Here is an 18,215-nt window from a genome sequence, read left to right on the forward strand (position 1 = left end):
TGTGGTAATTGGACAGCAGCAATATTTCAGCTAGACTGCATCTGTTCAGAGCTCCAGTTGAATGCAGGCAATCTTTGCCAATCATCATCGGTGCCGTTCACTTTGCACCAGTTGCCCAGTTGAGCGCGCGTGGAACTGAAGATGAACTGCATCATTTACATTTGCTAAATGATGCGATGAATTGCAATAACCAACCGGCTTTAAGATCTCTGGAAGTGTAAATGTTACTGCAGTGATTAATGCGGTTGCTAATTAGCGCGCAATTATGATTATCTCACTCAGCTTGTCACGCTTTTGAAATGCTTTACGATAGAATTCATCAGAATTAAATGAGATTGGCGTTAAAAAATGCAAATTTGCACAGTCAAGGGATCTACAAAAACTACTTTGATAATAATGATATTAATCCTCAACAGAGATCACTAGTGTTAGTATATAACATGCATTGTTCAATTGTATTGAAACATCTGCCAAAAACCGGCAATACATCGAACGAAACTTTAATTGACCATGAGAAACAGTTCACCTCCTTCGAGCAGAAAATCTACTGTTCTACTTTCCAAGCGGCCACCCATTTCTCAGTAATTGGCTAGCTAGCTTTCTTCGAGGCAACCAACAGCTAGCTAGCTCATGCGGGGGTTTTCCGGCACCTGGGGAAAATCCGTTCGCGTGTGTTACGGTTGTAAACAAAGCATCGGTTCCCACGCTTGCTGTTTATACACACAGGCTGCTTCTGCGCTGAGCTCCTGTCGCTAGGCTGTCATCGAAACGGTGTCAAGTTCGAGAATAGCGTCCATGTCCTCCATCTCATGGATGCATAGGATTTTACCGGCTTTTGGGATTGTAATCGCGTACCGTTCACGCTGGCTGGTTGTTGACCGATTGGTTTTACTTGTCACAATACTTATCCTTCGAGTGTTCGTGCTTCAGGGAACGTTCCAGTCGAAAACGGTAAGGCGACTGTGCAGGTGCATGCAACGTAACAATGAGCATGCAATTTTTCTTTCGGTTAGACTTTTCCGAGATAATCGGATTATCATGAGCCAACGCCACCGCCGCCCCCTGAAGCACGGCGAAAGAAAGCAATGTGCAGGTGTGCAAAGGATTATCGCCGTCACAAAAATTGCACGAATGAGAAAGTTTTTTCTTTTTTTGCCACAGTTTGATGATTTATTTTATTGTTTGTGTCTTCTTTTTCTTTCGCTTGCAGATTCCTCTACCGGGATGATGGCTCCATCCCCCTCCAAGAGCACCAAAACGCAACATCCGTCGTTTATCATCACGGCAGACTCGGTGGACTCGAGTCCGGTACCGTCCAGTCCACCTAGCACAGGTGAGTACAGTTGATTTATAACCGGCAGTGTTGAATGCATCCATTGCTTTAGAAAATAGTTATCCGTAAAAAGAATGCGAACCAAAAGTTCCTCAATTTGTTATTTCTGGAGTTGTAAAATATCATCCTAGTGATGTGGCAGCAGTTATTTTATTTTCAATTTTAACAAAAGGAATGTGTTTACCAAGTCATTAACTAACGTTCGATGTGTTTACACGAAATGGTAGCTTGAGGTTTTGTTTGGTTATATTCAGTTTATTAGAATTTCAATTGTTATTTAATTTTGATTGCATTCTTGGTGATCCACAAATTATTAAACTCAAATGCTACACCTTAATCTTCCTTGTTGTAAGATCAGTTGAGGATTGCAGAGAACTATAAATTTTAGTTGACCGCTGCAAATGGTGCAGTCTGAACAATCTAAGCATTTCCAAATGTTCAGTTATCACGTTTTACTGAAGGAAAAACAAAATCATACACGCATACAGGATCGAAGGGACTTTTCTTGAACGTGTTGCTAGCGTTAAAGATTTGGGAGTGGATTCGAAGCTGACCAACCATTCTTCTAACATTATCTGAAAAGAAAATCGCAACTTGGGACTTATTATGCGCTTAGCTGAGGAGTTTCGTGATCCGTACTGTCTGCGCTCCCTAGTACACTTGACGCAGCTTCTTCAAGGATTCTTCAGTTCTTAAAGGATATCTCAGCTCTAGTCCGGGGGAAATATCCTTAGAAAACCCGGAATATCTCCGGTGTCCACTAACTACTGCAAATTTTGAAATATTTTAGAAAAACAAGCAAAATTTCCCCGTCGAATGCAATTGGTTTCATCTAAAAATGTCCTATTTTGTCGCTCGCATTTCATCAAAAATTTGTCTGTCCCGACCATTTTGTCTAACCCGTGTAGCTTTTACTTACTTTTACTCACCTACACACTTAAAAAAAGCACCGAGTCTCAACAACCGAGCGTTCGGCAATATTTTTTATGTTACCAAACGTTACTAAAGATCCGTAAACATCGATTTGCACCATCGACATTTTTTCCGAACGTTCGGCAGTTGACATTTCGGAAATTTTTTTTCGAATTCGGTACTTTTTTTTAAGTGTGTAGTTGGCTTGGCGTCCTAAGACAAAACCTGATGAACAATCTCCAGTTTACTCGCTAGATCTCGCTTCACCTGGTCTAACCTTTTTGCTCGTTGCGCCCCTGGTTGTCTTGTTCCTACCGGATTTGAAGCAAACATCGTCTTTGCAGGATAGTTGTCCGGCATCCATGCAACAGGTCCTGCTCATCGTATCCGTCCAGCTTTAGCGACCTTTTGCCCAAGCGGCGTTGGCCTCCGTTTCGCCGGCCAGAATGTACTTCATTTTAGATGTATTTACCTTTAACCCAAGCTTTTCTGCTTAGCGCTTTTGTCTGATGTACTGTGCAGGCACTGCAGTGTTTAGACACAATTTGCTGGATTTGTTGAAGTCTTGACCTGCGTGTTTATATCCGTTCGGTTTATAATACCTTGTGCTATGTTGATTGTTGAATAACAGGCATGAGAGACCATCACTTTGCCTCTCCTCGTAATTCTGGTGGAGTCTCCACTATTGAGCCGGAATTACAATCTAGTATGTCTAGCACCGCAAGTGTAGTGATTGGTCTCCTGAACTCTCCTCTCAACGCCTACCTGATTCTGCCGTCCGCTTCTCGATAAAGTTCGGATACCACACCACGGATCGAGCTTACTTACTTACTTATTCAGCCAAGAGCCGGGGTGGCTCTTGCCGTATCAAGAATTTCTCTCCATTGTACTCGGTCCTGTGCTACTAGCCGCCAATTCGTTGCGCGTCTCGACACACGCAAGTCGGTTTCAACCTGGTCGAGCCATCGTGCACGTTGAGCCCTTCTATTCCTGGTGCCGGTGGGGTTCTTGAAGAGAACGGATTTCATTACACAGTCATCCGGCATCCTTGCGACGTGGACGGCCCTCCGTAGTCTCCCAATTTTCGCCAGGTGTACGATGGGAATCTCTCCAAGCAATGCCTGTAGCTCGTGATTCATACGTCTCCGCCACTCTCCGCTTTCCGTTTGTACTCCGCCAAAAATAGTCTGCAACACCTTTCGTTCAATTAGGGCTAGTGCACATATGTCTTCCGTAAGCAAAGTTATTGTCTCAAGTCGATAGAGGACGACCGGTTTGATTAGCGTTTAGTACATTGTCAGCTTTGTGCGGCGGCGTATACTTCTAGATCGAAACGCCTTGCGGAGGGAAAAGTAGGCTCAGTTTCCAGCTTGAATGCATCGTTGGATCTCCTTACTCGTATTATTGTCGGCGGTGACCAGAGATCCCAAATATACGAACTCATCAGGCACTTCCAGTTCATCGCCGTCAATAGTCACTGTCCGTGGGAGGTAAACGTTACTTACTCGGGAGCCTCTTCCTACCATATATTTTGTTTTCGACACATTAATTTGTAACGGATCGAGCTGCGTCGTCTGTTACCTTCTGCGATGACTAAGTCACCATATGCTAATGGCGGAGACTCTGTAAGCCACTTGGTTCTCCGGTTGATGGAAGGTAAGTACCCAGCCACCCAGCGAGTCCATAATCCATTTGCTAGTAGCTGCGACTGCTTGTAACGATGTCTGAGAGCTTCAGCCTCGTTAGTTGGATGAATGTAGTATTCTGAATTCGCTGTTCCGACGCTCCGTACGAAATGGTTAGGCGTCATTGTTTCTTTTGATCCCGGTTCAAAGGTTACCTATATCAGAGGATGCGAATTGATCAGAACTTCAGCTACCAGTACTGTCTGGAATACTTCATCCGTCATCGTTAGCCCATTCTCAAAGACGGTGATCGCTGCCTTCACAGAATGCACTAATCTTTCCCACACTCCTCCCATGTGGGGTGCACTAGGTGGGTTAAACTTCCAGCGTGTTTTGGAGTCAGTAAAGGTGTCTTGGCATAAGTTTTAGCACCACTTCACAATCTCTTAGCTAGTTGCTTGGAAGTATGTGCCGTTTTCTGTGTAGAACTCCAAAGGCTTCCCTCGACAACACAAAAACTTCTCATGGCCAACCTGCTTGCGTTGTTAAGTTGTGAACAACCTCACAAACAAAAAGGGAAGTTGTCTCCCGTAAAGCAGGATGGCGCCAGGTTTAGCGCAACACGCGAGTGGGGAAGTCTTTTCCATCGATGGTATTATATGCGGATTTGAAATCAGCGAACAAATGGTGGAAGCCGTGGAAACTCTGTATTCACGGCTCTTTTAGGGAATCTGCCGCAGTGAAAATATTTGATCCGTTGTTGACCGTCTTTCAACGAAGCCGGCTTGATAAATTTCCACAAATCTGTTCGCAATTGGTGTTTTTTTTCTGTATGGACTCATCACTGCGACCTGTATGACCTGCACTGCATTTCTTTTTGCTATAATAGCTATTGAATGAGCGATATGCTTATTAAATTTTATGCGTACTTGTGTGTATTGGGGTTTTACCCTCCCTACAAAGCTTGATCTACTTATTCCTCACTGCCAGTACTATCCCATATTATAGCCGTCCCTGGCGAGGACTCATTCGTTCCTCTGACCAATTGGTGATAGTCGGCGATAAATGATTTAAGGCAGCACTCTGTAGGCGGCATTGAGGACGGTGAGCGTCCGACAGTTCTTACAGTCCAACTTGTCGCGCTTCTTGTAGATCGAGCAGATAACCCCATCCACCGATAGCTCTTCCTTATCATAAATACTTAGCAATTATCTGGTACATGATACGCTCAGTTTCTAGTAGAACTTTCGCGTGCCCTGTGAACGATGCAACCGCTGCAACTTTACAAATTCCTGCTCTTTCAGGCAGTGCTTTTTATCTCGGAAGATTTGATTGCCTGCAGATCTTCTGTTCTATCCCTCCACGTTTCACGTTCCACGTGCTCGATGGAGCTCTCCGCTATACTGCTAACAGCCGTTTTAAGGGTGTCCTAACATTCCTCGTGAAGGACTTCGTCCAGATCGTCCTCTTCCGGTAGCACAGCTTCGAGTGAGTGCATGTAGCTGCGCGAAATTTAATCATGACTGGCGTCGGTACCGAATGTTGTTCACAACGAAAAGTTTTGGGCGCATCTTGATCATCACTTGGTGGTGGTACGAGTCAACGTTACGCGCTTCGATAGGATCTGACGTCAATAATGTCTGAGAAGTGCCAGCGCTCGCTTAAAATATGGTAGATCTGTGATTCAGTGTGATTTGGTGACCTTGTGTACTTGTGTAGGTGTCTATGCTGCAAGAAGGTACGGTCATGTTTTTAGAGGCAGCAAAGTCAATACATCTGTGCCGCCTCCTGTGTGCACGAAACCCTAAAATCACCGGTTTGTGTTCCTCCTGCTGGGCGATCTCAGCATTAAAATCCCCGATGAAGATCTTAAAGCCAAAGCCTGGGTGCTAATTGCGTTATGAAATTTGACCTTCTGTTTTTTTATACGGCATACTTCGCAACCAGCTGTTAGAATATAGGACAGTTCGGGGTCAGTGCTACGATCCTATTACACTAACAGCCTCTCCCAGCCGAGATACGAGCATTCGACGACTGGCTTATTAGACCAGCGTCTTACCTCGAGGCCAACTGGGAGGTCGATGGCGATCTTGGTATCATGTTTTGGTCAGCGGTCGTATTCCCGCTCCACCTGCGCATTTCTCCTTGCCGTCATCGGTATCTCATTCATCACTATAAAATGTCCATAGCTTGCAGCCCTGTAGACGGTATATCCATCTCTGAACGTACGCACCGCACCGTTCAGCTCTTCTAGCAGACCTGCAGCGCTACGACGTCGAACTTGCGGTTCTTCACTCGAGTTGCTTAGAGGTTGAGAGATCGGCAGTTCAACGAGAGTAATTATTTTTGTATGATTGCCCTTTGCTTCTACCACCAAGAAGATAGACGGTCATCAACTGCACTGCGGTAGAAGCGAGTAGTCGGTTGCCGACCGTTGAAGTGGTACGTTTAGATATATCTTACCGGGTGTGTTTTGGTGCGAAGAATGATAAATTGGATGAAACTGGGAAATTTCGATGTGAGGCCAAAAATATATTGGACCGTTCAATGGCAGGTGGGACTCTAACCCACACTCTCTCGGTTGGTACCCAACTGTTTTTGCAATTAAACTACCGCCGCACCCTAATACTAGATAGTCTCATATCTAATTTTGTCCCTCCAGTCTTAACCATTTCATACACACACACATATGCTCCCCAGCCGACGGTAATTCTTTTTGCATGATTGCTCTTTGCTTCTACCACCGAGAAGATAGGCGGTTATCAACTTTAGTGTGGTAGAAGTGAGCAGTCGGTTGCCGACGTCCCATGTTTCCAATTCATAGTCCCTTTTCGTCGCAAGGGCCTATTCTATTTTGTACTTAAGGTGAAATTAGTCGTCATCGATTCTGCAAATTTTAAAAGCAGTTTTTTTTTGTTTAAAACGAAAATTTTGTTCATGAAAATATATTCGCTGTGTTCAGATTGGCAAGAAGAATGCAGTGAATACATTTCTATAAACAGAACCCCGCTTTTGGGCCTAAAAACTGTTTCCGAAATGGGGTTTTCCGACAAAAAGTTAACGACTGCTAGTTTTCCGTTAATCGCCTTGTGGAGAAATTAGAAATTTTGTGCGGTCAACTGCGGACTTACAGCACAATTTTAAAGTTGGTTATTATCTACAGTAGTGCTTTTGTATTACGGGGTAATCTAAGGTTGCAACTTTTCAATTTCTAAATACTCGGTTGAGGCAAAATTGTGGAATGAGGAAACCAAACCTGGTCAGGACAATCTGACCGGTGAAATGTGAGACAACCTCATTATCATAAAATGGCTAACTATAATGACACAGTTCGACTTGAAAAAGAAACTCATTATCTATAAGTTGATTCACTATAGTAAAGGGCAGGTTGGCACGAAGAATATACAAGGCAGTCAATTAGCCTTACACCAAATCAGGTTCGTTATGTCACGTAGTAGTGGATATCGTAAGTTGAGTGAAATATTTGATTTTTTTTTGACTCAAAATAACACACAAAACGATTATGAAATTTTTTCATGCGTGCCATTTTGCATATTAGTTACAACTCCCTCGAACAATGTAAGCGCTCGTGTGCAGTGCGTTTCGGTGGAAAACCAAAATCAAAACAAGAAGAAAATACCTCATGCGGAAAAGTTTATTGCTTTCGGTAAAAAGTGATACCAAAACTGCACAATCATATTTGCTGACTATTGTGCGGGAGACCATGCAAACGTGCTGTAAACGTGCTTTGTGCATGTGACCTTCCTGCTGCACCACACCGGATAGAAAGTTTCTTTTGTCGCACAGAAAAAAAGCACAATTTTGTCGGATATCAAATCGATACAACTGCAATTACCGGTGTGTATTCCGTATCTAGTGCGCTACAAGGTAACTATACGCTTTATTGCATCAATAACAGAGACAATTCGAATTGAGCTCACGATACTTTATTGCTAGAAGGTTCATTGAGCTTTTTTATAAGAAGTATTGTGTAAACAGTGAATAATAAAGTTAAGGTTGATGTGTTGTTTTCACCGCAGTTTATTGTGAAATTTCGTGTTTCATTACTGCGTTTGTGGTAGGATGTTTCATTTATTTCTCTTTCATATCATCTCATTCATATCATCATCTTCATATTAGCATGATTTTTTTCAAAACGGCGTTAAACATCCCGCCAGTTGAAACATACAACACTTTTTCGGCTAAGTTAACATTTTAAATTCCAGGTTCCTCAAAGCTGAAGACAGATGAAGAATTGTAAATGGTCCTACAATTTATTTTCTATATTATTTAACTGACCTTTAAATCAATTTCGAAATATTATCAATCACAGAAAGAGGGGAATCATGTGAATACTGTGCCAGCAACCAGTAGGGTAACCAACCTATTTTGGACACCATTCAGTAGCTGTACATAATTTGGACACTTCTATTTGATTTTGCTGTAAGTGTCCAAGTTATGTACAGCTGCTGATGGGGTCCAAAGTACATTGGTTACCCTATATTGTGGTATAATTTCTACTAACGCAACGAAGTGCCCTTAATGGGCTATGATTGGCTGTGATCACGACTATTTCAAATGAGCCTTTGCGACGATTAATGATCGAGAAAGAAGCCTTATGTCAGCGTTGACCGCTGGATGTTGTTTTTCATCAACAGACCTCCCAACTTATTAAATTCACCTACAAAGGCACATCAAACTGGAGGGGAATTACAACTTGTGCAAAGTAGCAACTTTTTTGTTCTCAACCGTGTCTCCATAGGTATTTCATTTGCAATTCATCTGCGATTGAACGATGAAGAAGATGTAATTATGGCCAAAATGGCCACTCACATTCGGAACGAAAATGCGGCAAATGATGATGCTGATGATGCTCGAATGTGGGGTGTTGCCTATGGCTGGCTAGCTTCGGTACAAACAAGTTCAACGATGTATTGAGCTTTCAAATGCTTTGCAATTTCGACGGCGCGTTCCGCGAAATGCACGGAAAAGCAAAAATTGTTCGAAATGTTATCGAGATATCGCGGTCAGTGACCGGAATAGTTTCACCTAAGGTCAGCGAGTTTTTGGAGCGCGACGGGAGCGGTCAAATGGTGTAAATTATTGAGACCCAGTTTACCAAAATGTGTTGTATTCCAGGAGATGGAAATTACCTGTTTCAATAATTATCCATGTGTTCCATATGTGAAATAACAACCATATTGATTGATAGTCACGAAGACATTGTCTGCTAAATTATTCACTTGGTACCCTTTTCAGATGCACCAAAATCACAATGCTCATCGCTGTCGGACGGGGAATCGTTCGAGTGCTACGGAGAGAATGACATTTCGATCTCGGAAAACGGAGGCGTCGATCTGGAGCTTGCCCCAACACTTAATTCCACTGCAAATGGGTGAGTATTACTCATAGGTGTTATTCCGTACATGCCTTGTGTACACATACACACACTTGGTCTACTTCAAAATCTATTTACTTCCTGTACACGTTTACCGATAAAAGTTAATTTATTCTTTTTGTAAAACAAACAATTTTTGCCGTGTTGCTAATTTTATTTTATTTGCTATTTTTTGCGCCCATTCGTTTCTATTCCTACCTGTAGAGAACCCAACAATAACAACACCAACTCCACGAATGGCATTACCAGACACACATGGAGCCGCATGAGCTTACGCGGTGCGCCTAAAAGGTATGCATTCATCATAACACCACCTACCGCCACCGGCAAAAAAAAAGCTGCCGCCTATCACAGACCTCCAGCGACGATGCCGTTGGAAACGCATTTTCCACGATTCATCATTCATTAATTCATGCACACTACTTCATTTCAATACTTTTCAGCTTTTCTGTTGTGTTTTGAATCCAAAGCTCGTTTCCAATGAAAGTTTGCCATAAAAACAACCGATTCAGTAGTTGAATGAATTTGCCTGCTCTCTCCATCCCTCTTTCACTTCAATCGATCGTACCCATTCAGTTCATTCGACTCACACACATTTATCGTGTTTTTCATTCTGTTTTCCAGCAACAATAACGATAATCTGCCAAACAGACGCTGGGGCTCGATGAGACAGTAAGCGCATTTTGTTTTGCTTCCTTTTCTAAATATGAATTTGTATCACATTAGTATGTACGGTTTTCGCTTTGTCTTTCTTTGCTGCTTGTTTTATAGTCTTCAGCCAGCCGATGACATGATTACGGGTTAAGTGCCCGAGTTGAGTGACCCTAAGGATGGTTTCGGAATGTATATGCTTCCTGTGTATATTTGCGTATCATTATTAACATCAGTCTTAAGTTCACAACCTCTGGTTACTACTATATCATTTGAATGTTACATAAAGAGAGTGGGTTTTTTGAAGTACTTTCCCTCCTTCATGGCTATTTCCAGTAGGTAACTGATACTACTTATAGCTACCGCCCACCAAGCGTGGCATAACTAAACAGACCGTTATTTCCAAGGCCATAATAATAATTTTCTAAATTTACTTTTCCATTGTGTATCACCGGGTTACACTACAGAAGACAATCATCTATAAAGACTGACGCAGTGACGTTTGTATTCACTGCCCTTTTGTTGCACAAAAAAGTCACTAGACGACAATCCACCGTGGAGGTAACTTCATTCCATCCGAATTCATTGACCGCTATCGACATACTGCTGATATTTACCGGGTGCCACCAATTAATTGACGCAAGGTGTACCTTTCAGTTTTCTCACGCGATGGATGGTAAATTACATTGCAGACTAAAAGCTTGGAAACAAACTCTCGAAAATCATAGTGTTTAATTTTCTAGTGGAACTTAATACACTACTATTCTGAAAATTTGGGTAAAAATTCATTTAAACAGATGCTTTAGTTCAATATTTTTTCTACTAAGAGATCTTTAACCTTCAGTGCATATAAAAAAAAGGTAAGAATCTGTAGTTCTAAAATTTGCTTGGTCTGCTGTCGACTGAAACAGAAGGTGGTCAAGTTATGCTTTGGCCTCAAACACTACCCGAATTGGATCGGACAAGGTGCCATTGTGCGAGACTGCACGGTAAAGCCACATATTGTGATGACACGAGGTTGAATACCTACTTCGTATGGACCTCTCTTACATCTCAGAGCGCGCCAGGGAACATTTTAAACCCAGGAACAGCAGTTCTCGGAAATTCGTGCTTGTTATCATAAAATAACTTGCACCCAGTAGTTTGAGTACCAACTATCTACCATTGTGAACTCAGGGCTCTTGAATCAAAGCCAGATCTACCGAGTCTTTTTGTAACCTCCTGTGCTCTCTAGGATTTTGATGGTGCCCTCACGTGATGAAGGCTTATTTATTTTGCTGTTACACATGTTTGGATGAGTCAAAGTCCCTACTGATCTTTGCCTTGAGGCTTCGATTTTTCTACTGTCGCCAGTACTCGAATTCTCGCTGGATTAAGAATGATTCTGAATTCGTATGGGCACAGCTTTACCACGGAGCTTGCTGGAATTTCCTGAACCACCCTGAAAGAGCACTGTACTGGTATCGCGTGGTACAGGAATGTGAATACCAGAATGTCAAGATCTGCGGATTTCGGAGGCCAGACATGGAGAGTCTCTGCCAGAGTGCCCAGGACATCTTATGGAACCACATGTTTGTTCTCATTGGTTTCAGGAGTCGTCAGTTTACCAGAGTTTTCAGATCTTTGAGATTTTTCGCCCTTGGACTCTCGATCGTTTTTGAATGCGTCGAAACAGGTACTGCAGAAGCTCGAAAAATTTACATTTTGATTTTTCATAGAAAGTCCCACAAGTTTCAAGGTAATTTTCGGTCCGCTGCATCAATGACCCGCTTAATGAACCATAGGGGCACAAATACTATGGAGTGCGCCCTGGTACTGTACTCGTTGGCGGTCGATCATCAGCTCAGTACATGCTGTACATACCAGAAAGTGAGTGGATTACAGACAAAGATTTTATTTGTTGTCTCAGATTCAAAGTTTGACAAAGTAGTTCTAAGTGCAACACGTGAATCGAATGGCCAAATCTTGTCACTCCAGATATTTGGGTCGTGCTACAAAGTTTATAGCAATGCCCACCAATGTAAAAATAGCGAAAAATTATGTAATGAGTTATCGTCTAACCAAAAAACGGGCATCTTGGGCGCTTCTGGGTAAACATCCGAATTCTTGATACAAATATCTACGCAGACAAAACTCCTACCAATAGAGCGGTGCTGAAATAAATGGATCATGCGTCTGACTGAACAAGGGGCTCTTATCGAGGGGTTAAAGGTTAGTTGTTCCGCTAACACTTGAAGTAGTTACTCAAAGTGCTGGTAACAGCGTTCAATTAGTAACCGATCAGTCCCACCTGTCACGAATATCGTTGTACTTATACTAATTCCGTTAAAATGTTCCGCTAAGGTTTTTAAAGAGAATTCTATAGGAAACTCGTGCAAATTCCCTTGCTTAGGGAACTAGGATTTATGTATGGATATCCGGGAGTTGGAATCCCAGCGATGTAACTCAGTTAAAGAATCGATAAAATGGATTTTCGGTATGTTAGTAAAGGTATCGTTGAGTGACAAAACAATAACTCAGATACGTTTAAGTCTATCCAAAACAGATTGACGTACTTTCTGCAGTCTATTTACGGGCCACTGCTCAAGTAACTTCTACTAAACCTGCAAGACAAATCAAAATATTACTGTTGTCGCTACGTAGTACCTTCTTCCAGCATAGACTCCCATATAAGTACGCCTGGAGGTCACCAAATCAGACAGAATCACAGATCGACCACGTTTTTGTCGACTGTCGGTGCTTATTAGACATAATTGACGTCAGATCCTATCGAAGCACTAACTCGGATCACTGTCTAGTGATGGTTAAAATGCGCCTCAAACTCTCCATTGTGAACAACAGTCGGTACCGACGCCAACCTCGATTAAATCTCGCGCGGTTGAAGCAGTCAGACGTCACCGCAAACTACGCGCACTCACTCGAACCTGCGCTACCGAAACACGACGAGTTGGACGAAGCCCCCTTTGAGGACTGTTGGGACACCATCAAAACAACCATTAGCAGTGCAGCGGAGAACGTCTGTTTTGACCATTAATGCAGGAAGGTGAAGGACGAGGAGAACGCTGCACGGGCGGTCAAGATGCGCAGTGCCACACACCAGAACGTGGGGAAACACAAAGAAACAGAAGAAGATGTAGCGAGACCAAATTTTCAGGGAGAAAAAATGCTACCTGGAAGAACAAGAGTACGCGGAGTTGAAGCGGTTGCATCGTTCTCGGGAAACGCGAAAGTTTTACCAGAAGTTGAACGGATCCCGTAATCCCGGTTTTGTGTCGCGAGATGAAATGTGCCGGGATAAAAATGGCAGTATTTTAATGATCGATCGTAAGGTGACCGAAAGGTGGAAGCAGTAATTCGAAGAACATTCGTATGGCGCCTAGGCGGAAAACCATGGCGGCGGAGAAAGCAATTTCGACGATGCGACAAACGTGGACGAAGTATACCCACTCCAAGGAAGCACGAAGTTAAGGAGACTATCATGCAGCTAAAGAACAATAAATCGGCTGGGAAAGGTGGCATCGGAGCAGAACTTTTTAAAATGGGACCAGAAACGCTGGACATTTGTCTACATCGGCTAATCGTTAGGATTTAAGAGACAGTATGTTCGAATCTCGACTGGACGGTGCCGCTACAGATAGGATCTTTGATACTAATAGGATCTTTGCACTAGCTCCGAAATTTTCCTGTACTCTAATAACCGGCTATGAAGTCTGCGAATAAAGAAGGGTCAAGCTCTGAAGGACGTTAATACCCATGGCTTTACTTTGCTGTAAGAGACAGAACAACTACCGAAAGAGTGGAAAGTTGGGGTAATCTGCCCGATCCACAAGAAGGGCGGCAAGTTAGACTGTGAGAACTATCGAGCGACCACCGTTCTCAATGCCGCCTACAAAGTGCTTCCCCAAATCATTTCCCGCCGCCTATCACCAATTGTGAACAGATTTGTGGGAACTTATCAAGCCGGTTTTGTTAAAGGACGGTATTGAAAGGATTAGCTATTTACACCACGGTATATCCAAAAGGGCCCTCAATACAGAATTCCCGCGCATCATTTGCATTCAGCGCATACAGTTTTACCCCTGGTAGTACTCTTTTATCTGTCAGCCCATGGACATGGCTACTGAACTGCTGACAGTGTTTGTCTTTCTCAGTTTTCTACCCTTCTTCATTCAGTGCTGCATGATTGCTCGACTAACCTGTTAGTCAATCTTCTTGCTCTTAACTGATATTTTAGATTTGAAAGTTTTAAACTGCCTGCTTTTTAAAATCAACCAAACCCTGGCTGAAGGAAATTAAGTGTTTGTTGTAATTTCGTTTGCCGTTATTCGCAGTTCAAACAGAATGAATGTTTCATATTTGGTTTCATACATTATTGTGGAGAATGTATAAAGGTAGAGAATAACATGAACACAAACGCAGATGATTCGCTCGAATCGTTGGTTTCAGGTTGGCAATGCTAAGTTCATTTAATATGTACTAGAAACAGCAACGAGCAGTATATTGTATCAATTCAGATGTATTGCATAAATTGAATATGAAATTTCTAAGCACTGCTCACTGGTAACGGCGGACAATGACACCACTACACCAGCCGTGAAATTCAGAGGCGTATTATCAGTGGAAATCATGCTTACTATGGGCTTAATTGGCAATAGTACACCGCCTCTAGTTTCTGATAATAAAGAACAGAAATTGGCGCTAGTGTTTCGTCATGCGCCAAGCGTGAGAGTACGCTTGAACTATCAATGTTTCCCTGTTGAATATAACAGATGTCGTTACTTTGTAATGCATATTATACACATTGGAAACAGCCCAATTTTGCGCGACAATAAATTTACTCAGCGCAGCAACAGTACTGTCTCATGCATCTCAGTTTCTTCTGTGTTTATAGCTAATCGCAATATAACGTTTGACACCTGGACCAATAAATAGTTGGTAAACACTGTTTTTAATTATCGCGTTCATGTTGAGAAATTTAATTTCTTCGAATTGAAAGGTCGCAAACATATTCAGCTCCTTTACGGTATTAAAATCCTTTTCCCGGGCTCACGGAAAAGTGGTAGTAAGAAGAGGTATAGGAAAAGTTAGTTTTTTATCGAAATTAGGCACAAGTAACAGTAGCAGAGTAACTGTACCACAAATAAAATCGATTAGTGATGGTTTTTTGGGTAGGTAAACATAGATAAGTGAGAAATTTTGATTTTACTACCACTAGAAAAGCGCCATTTCTTGAAAAGCAACGGTTCCTAGTGGTGTCCTATTGCGTTTGAACAGACTAAGCCCCCGTACGGAGTGCACCCTGTATAAGACGCTTTTGTCTGTACAAGACTAGTTGCACTCAGCGGGCATGAAGTATGGACAATGCTCGAGAAGGACCGGCGAGTTCTCGGAGTTTTCGAAAGACGAGTGCTCAGAACGATCTTCGGTGGTGTACAGCAGAACGGAGTATGGAGGCGAAGCAGTACTCAAAAAGTGGCTAAAGGTGGACGGATACGATGGGTAGGGCATATTGCAAGAATGTCGGACAGCTACCCTGCAAAGATGGTGTTCGCTTCAAATCCGGTAGAAACAGGACGACCAAGGGGTTTACGTAAATGTGTTATGCCGGCCGCCATTACTTACTTTACTTTTTTTAGTTTTTCGGCAACAATCCGCTTATCGAATCCATGCCGAATTCAGGAGCCGTCTCCACATTACTCGGTCTTGGGCTGCCACTCTCCAGTCACCCCTAACAACCGCTGTTTTAGCATCCTCGTCAACAGCGCTCATCCAACGGGTACGGGGTCTGGCTCGAAGTCGTCGGCCTCTGTCGTATTCTCTGCTAAATATTGTTTTCGCTGGTCTCTCATCCGGCATCCTTGCTACGTGGCCAGCCCACTGTAGCCTGCCGTATTTTAGTGGCTTCACAATATTCGCATCTTTGTATACTTGGTCTATTTCATGATTCATGCGCCTGCGCCACACTCCTTCGTCTAATATGCCGCCAAGAATTGATCGCAGGGTCTTACGTTCGAAAACGCCAAGAGCTCGTCGGTCGTTCTCTTGCAACGTCCACGCTTCGTGGCCGTAGAGTACCACCGGGAGAATTAGCGTCTTATAGAGCGCGAGTTTTGTACGGAGTTGTAGGCTACGGGACCTCAGCTGGCTACGTAATCCGTAGAAGGCCCTGTTGGCAGCCGCTATCCGCCTTTTTACTTCACGGCTCACATCGTTGTCACATGTCACTAACATACCAAGGTAAACAAATTCGTCGACCACTTCAAAAGTATCTCCATCTATCACCAAGGCAGTTCCAACACCCGAAGGGCTACCACGCTCTCTACCAGGCACCATATACTTTGTTTTGGTAGAATTTATGATAATCCCTATCCTCGTAGCTTCCTCCTTAAAATGCGTGTACGATTCTTCCACTGCTCTACGGTTAACACCGATGATATCGATGTCGTCCGCGAGTCCTAGGAGCATATGAGATTTCGTGATGATGGTACCGCTTCTCTGCATGCCGGCCCTTCGAATAGCACCTTCCAATGAAATGTTGAACAGCAAGTTCGATAGCCCGTCACCTTGCTTCAAACCATCTAACGTCACAAACGAGTCCGATGTCTCACCCGCTATCCTGACACTTGATTTTGAACCATCAAGGATAGCACGTATCAGCCTAATCAGTTTTGTTGGAAAACCATGTTCAAGCATAATCTGCCACAGCTCGTTTTGTTTAACTGAATCGTACGCCGCCTTGAAGTCTATAAACAGATGATGAGTCTGCAAGTTGAATTCCCGGAATTTATCGAGGATCTGTCGCAAGGTGAACATTTGGTACGGCGTGGAGCGTCCCTCTCGAAATCCGCACTGGTATTCGCCAACAAAGGTTTCCTGCAACGGCCTCAGTCTGAGAAACAGGATCCGGAGGAGAATTTTGTATGAAGATTTGAGGAAAGTAATACCTCGATAATTGCTGCATTCGAGTCGATGGCCCTTTTTGTAAATTGGGCATATGAGACCTTCCAACCAGTCCGTAGGCCGCCCGCTATTATGGCACGTGAAAAGCTGAATACTTCATGCAGTGACGTGGTGTGCGGTTCACCGCAATTAGGAGACGCAAAACTTCAAAAATACAGTCAAACATTACTAAACTTTAGCTCGAAAGCTTAAATTGGAACAAAAAATTGAGCTAAAGAACACAGCGGCACCAAAACAAGTTTTCGCCAAGGGCATCCGGATGTCACGTTCGGCTGCTCTTACTCACTTCGGCCAAAGACAAATCGAACCAAACCTTTTTGCGGGTCCATCAAGTTTTCTCCTTTTTGGTATTTGGAGTATTTCATTCGGAAATTATTTGTCAAAATTCGTTCCATTCTGGTTATTAAAATGTGTAACCCATTAGTTATTTGTTTGTGCAATCTCGCGAATCTCGTTCAATCCGTTTTTTTATTTATTTTACTGACGATTTCTGCGAGTGATGCACTTTTTTTAAAATCGCCGCCATAGCGTTTTGAAACGCTGTCGGTATCAAGATTAAGATACAAATGATTTGTTTATACATTATTAAGATTTTTCAGTGGGCTGGCAATAGTTACTTGACGCTTTCCAGCCAAACGTAGTGCAATAATAACGTTGTGTTTTCATTTCATCACGAATAAAGAATTTTTCTTTCATACAGCTAAAACAAGAATCGTTTGGAACACATTGTATAAAACTGTTCACAAGGCTGTCTCAAGAATAGTTTAACGATTACTTTTACCGCTTAAATGAGATCAAGAACGCTCATTTCCAACTAACCTTTTCAACTTAGTCTCGTCAGTATTACGTAAGTAGTTTGAGTTTGTTTTCAAACACTACCGTGAATAATGGCCCTTACTAGGGGACACCCTAGGCGATTATCCAAGGGCCGGTATTATTGTGAAGGGGACCATTATCCGTACCCAACCAGTGAAAACCATTAAAAATGAAATACGTTTTGCAAAATGAGATAGAGCTAGATCAACCAACAACACAATTTTTAAATCAAGGCATTTGGGTTTTATTGAATCCCAAACCCCAACCGTCAGTTTCTACTAGACCCGAATTGCTTTCGGTCAACATTTCAGCATCTGTAATTATAGGAGCCAGTTTTGCAGATACATAATGGATGTAGGTATGCAAATTGTTGTATTTTGAGTTTTCTAATGGGTAACACACTGCGCTTTGTATTTATGGACATTAGCATACGTTCCTCTTCTCTACATACCTGATCGCGACATTCAGACAAACACGCGATTGACCATTCCATCACTCTCTGCGGCGAGAATTTTTCGAC

The 18,215-nt window shown here is 42.8% G+C and overlaps 1 protein-coding gene across 14 annotated transcripts in view; it reads left to right on the plus strand.

The window, feature by feature from the left end:
- LOC128738154 (rab11 family-interacting protein 4B) overlaps positions 1-18,215 on the plus strand; it is a 222,558-nt gene that overhangs the window by 68,914 nt on the left and 135,429 nt on the right. For all 14 annotated transcript variants that reach the window (XM_053833053.1, XM_053833052.1, XM_053833065.1 and 11 more), the window contains exons 3-6: positions 1,211-1,333; positions 9,130-9,265; positions 9,473-9,559; positions 9,893-9,940. In XM_053833053.1, coding sequence (XP_053689028.1) covers positions 1,225-1,333; positions 9,130-9,265; positions 9,473-9,559; positions 9,893-9,940 — 380 coding nt within the window. In that variant the 5' untranslated portion in view covers positions 1,211-1,224. The remainder of the gene's footprint in view (positions 1-1,210; positions 1,334-9,129; positions 9,266-9,472; positions 9,560-9,892; positions 9,941-18,215) is intronic.

Source organism: Sabethes cyaneus, chromosome 2 (assembly GCF_943734655.1).
Source record: "Sabethes cyaneus chromosome 2, idSabCyanKW18_F2, whole genome shotgun sequence".
NCBI lineage: Eukaryota > Metazoa > Arthropoda > Insecta > Diptera > Culicidae > Sabethes > Sabethes cyaneus.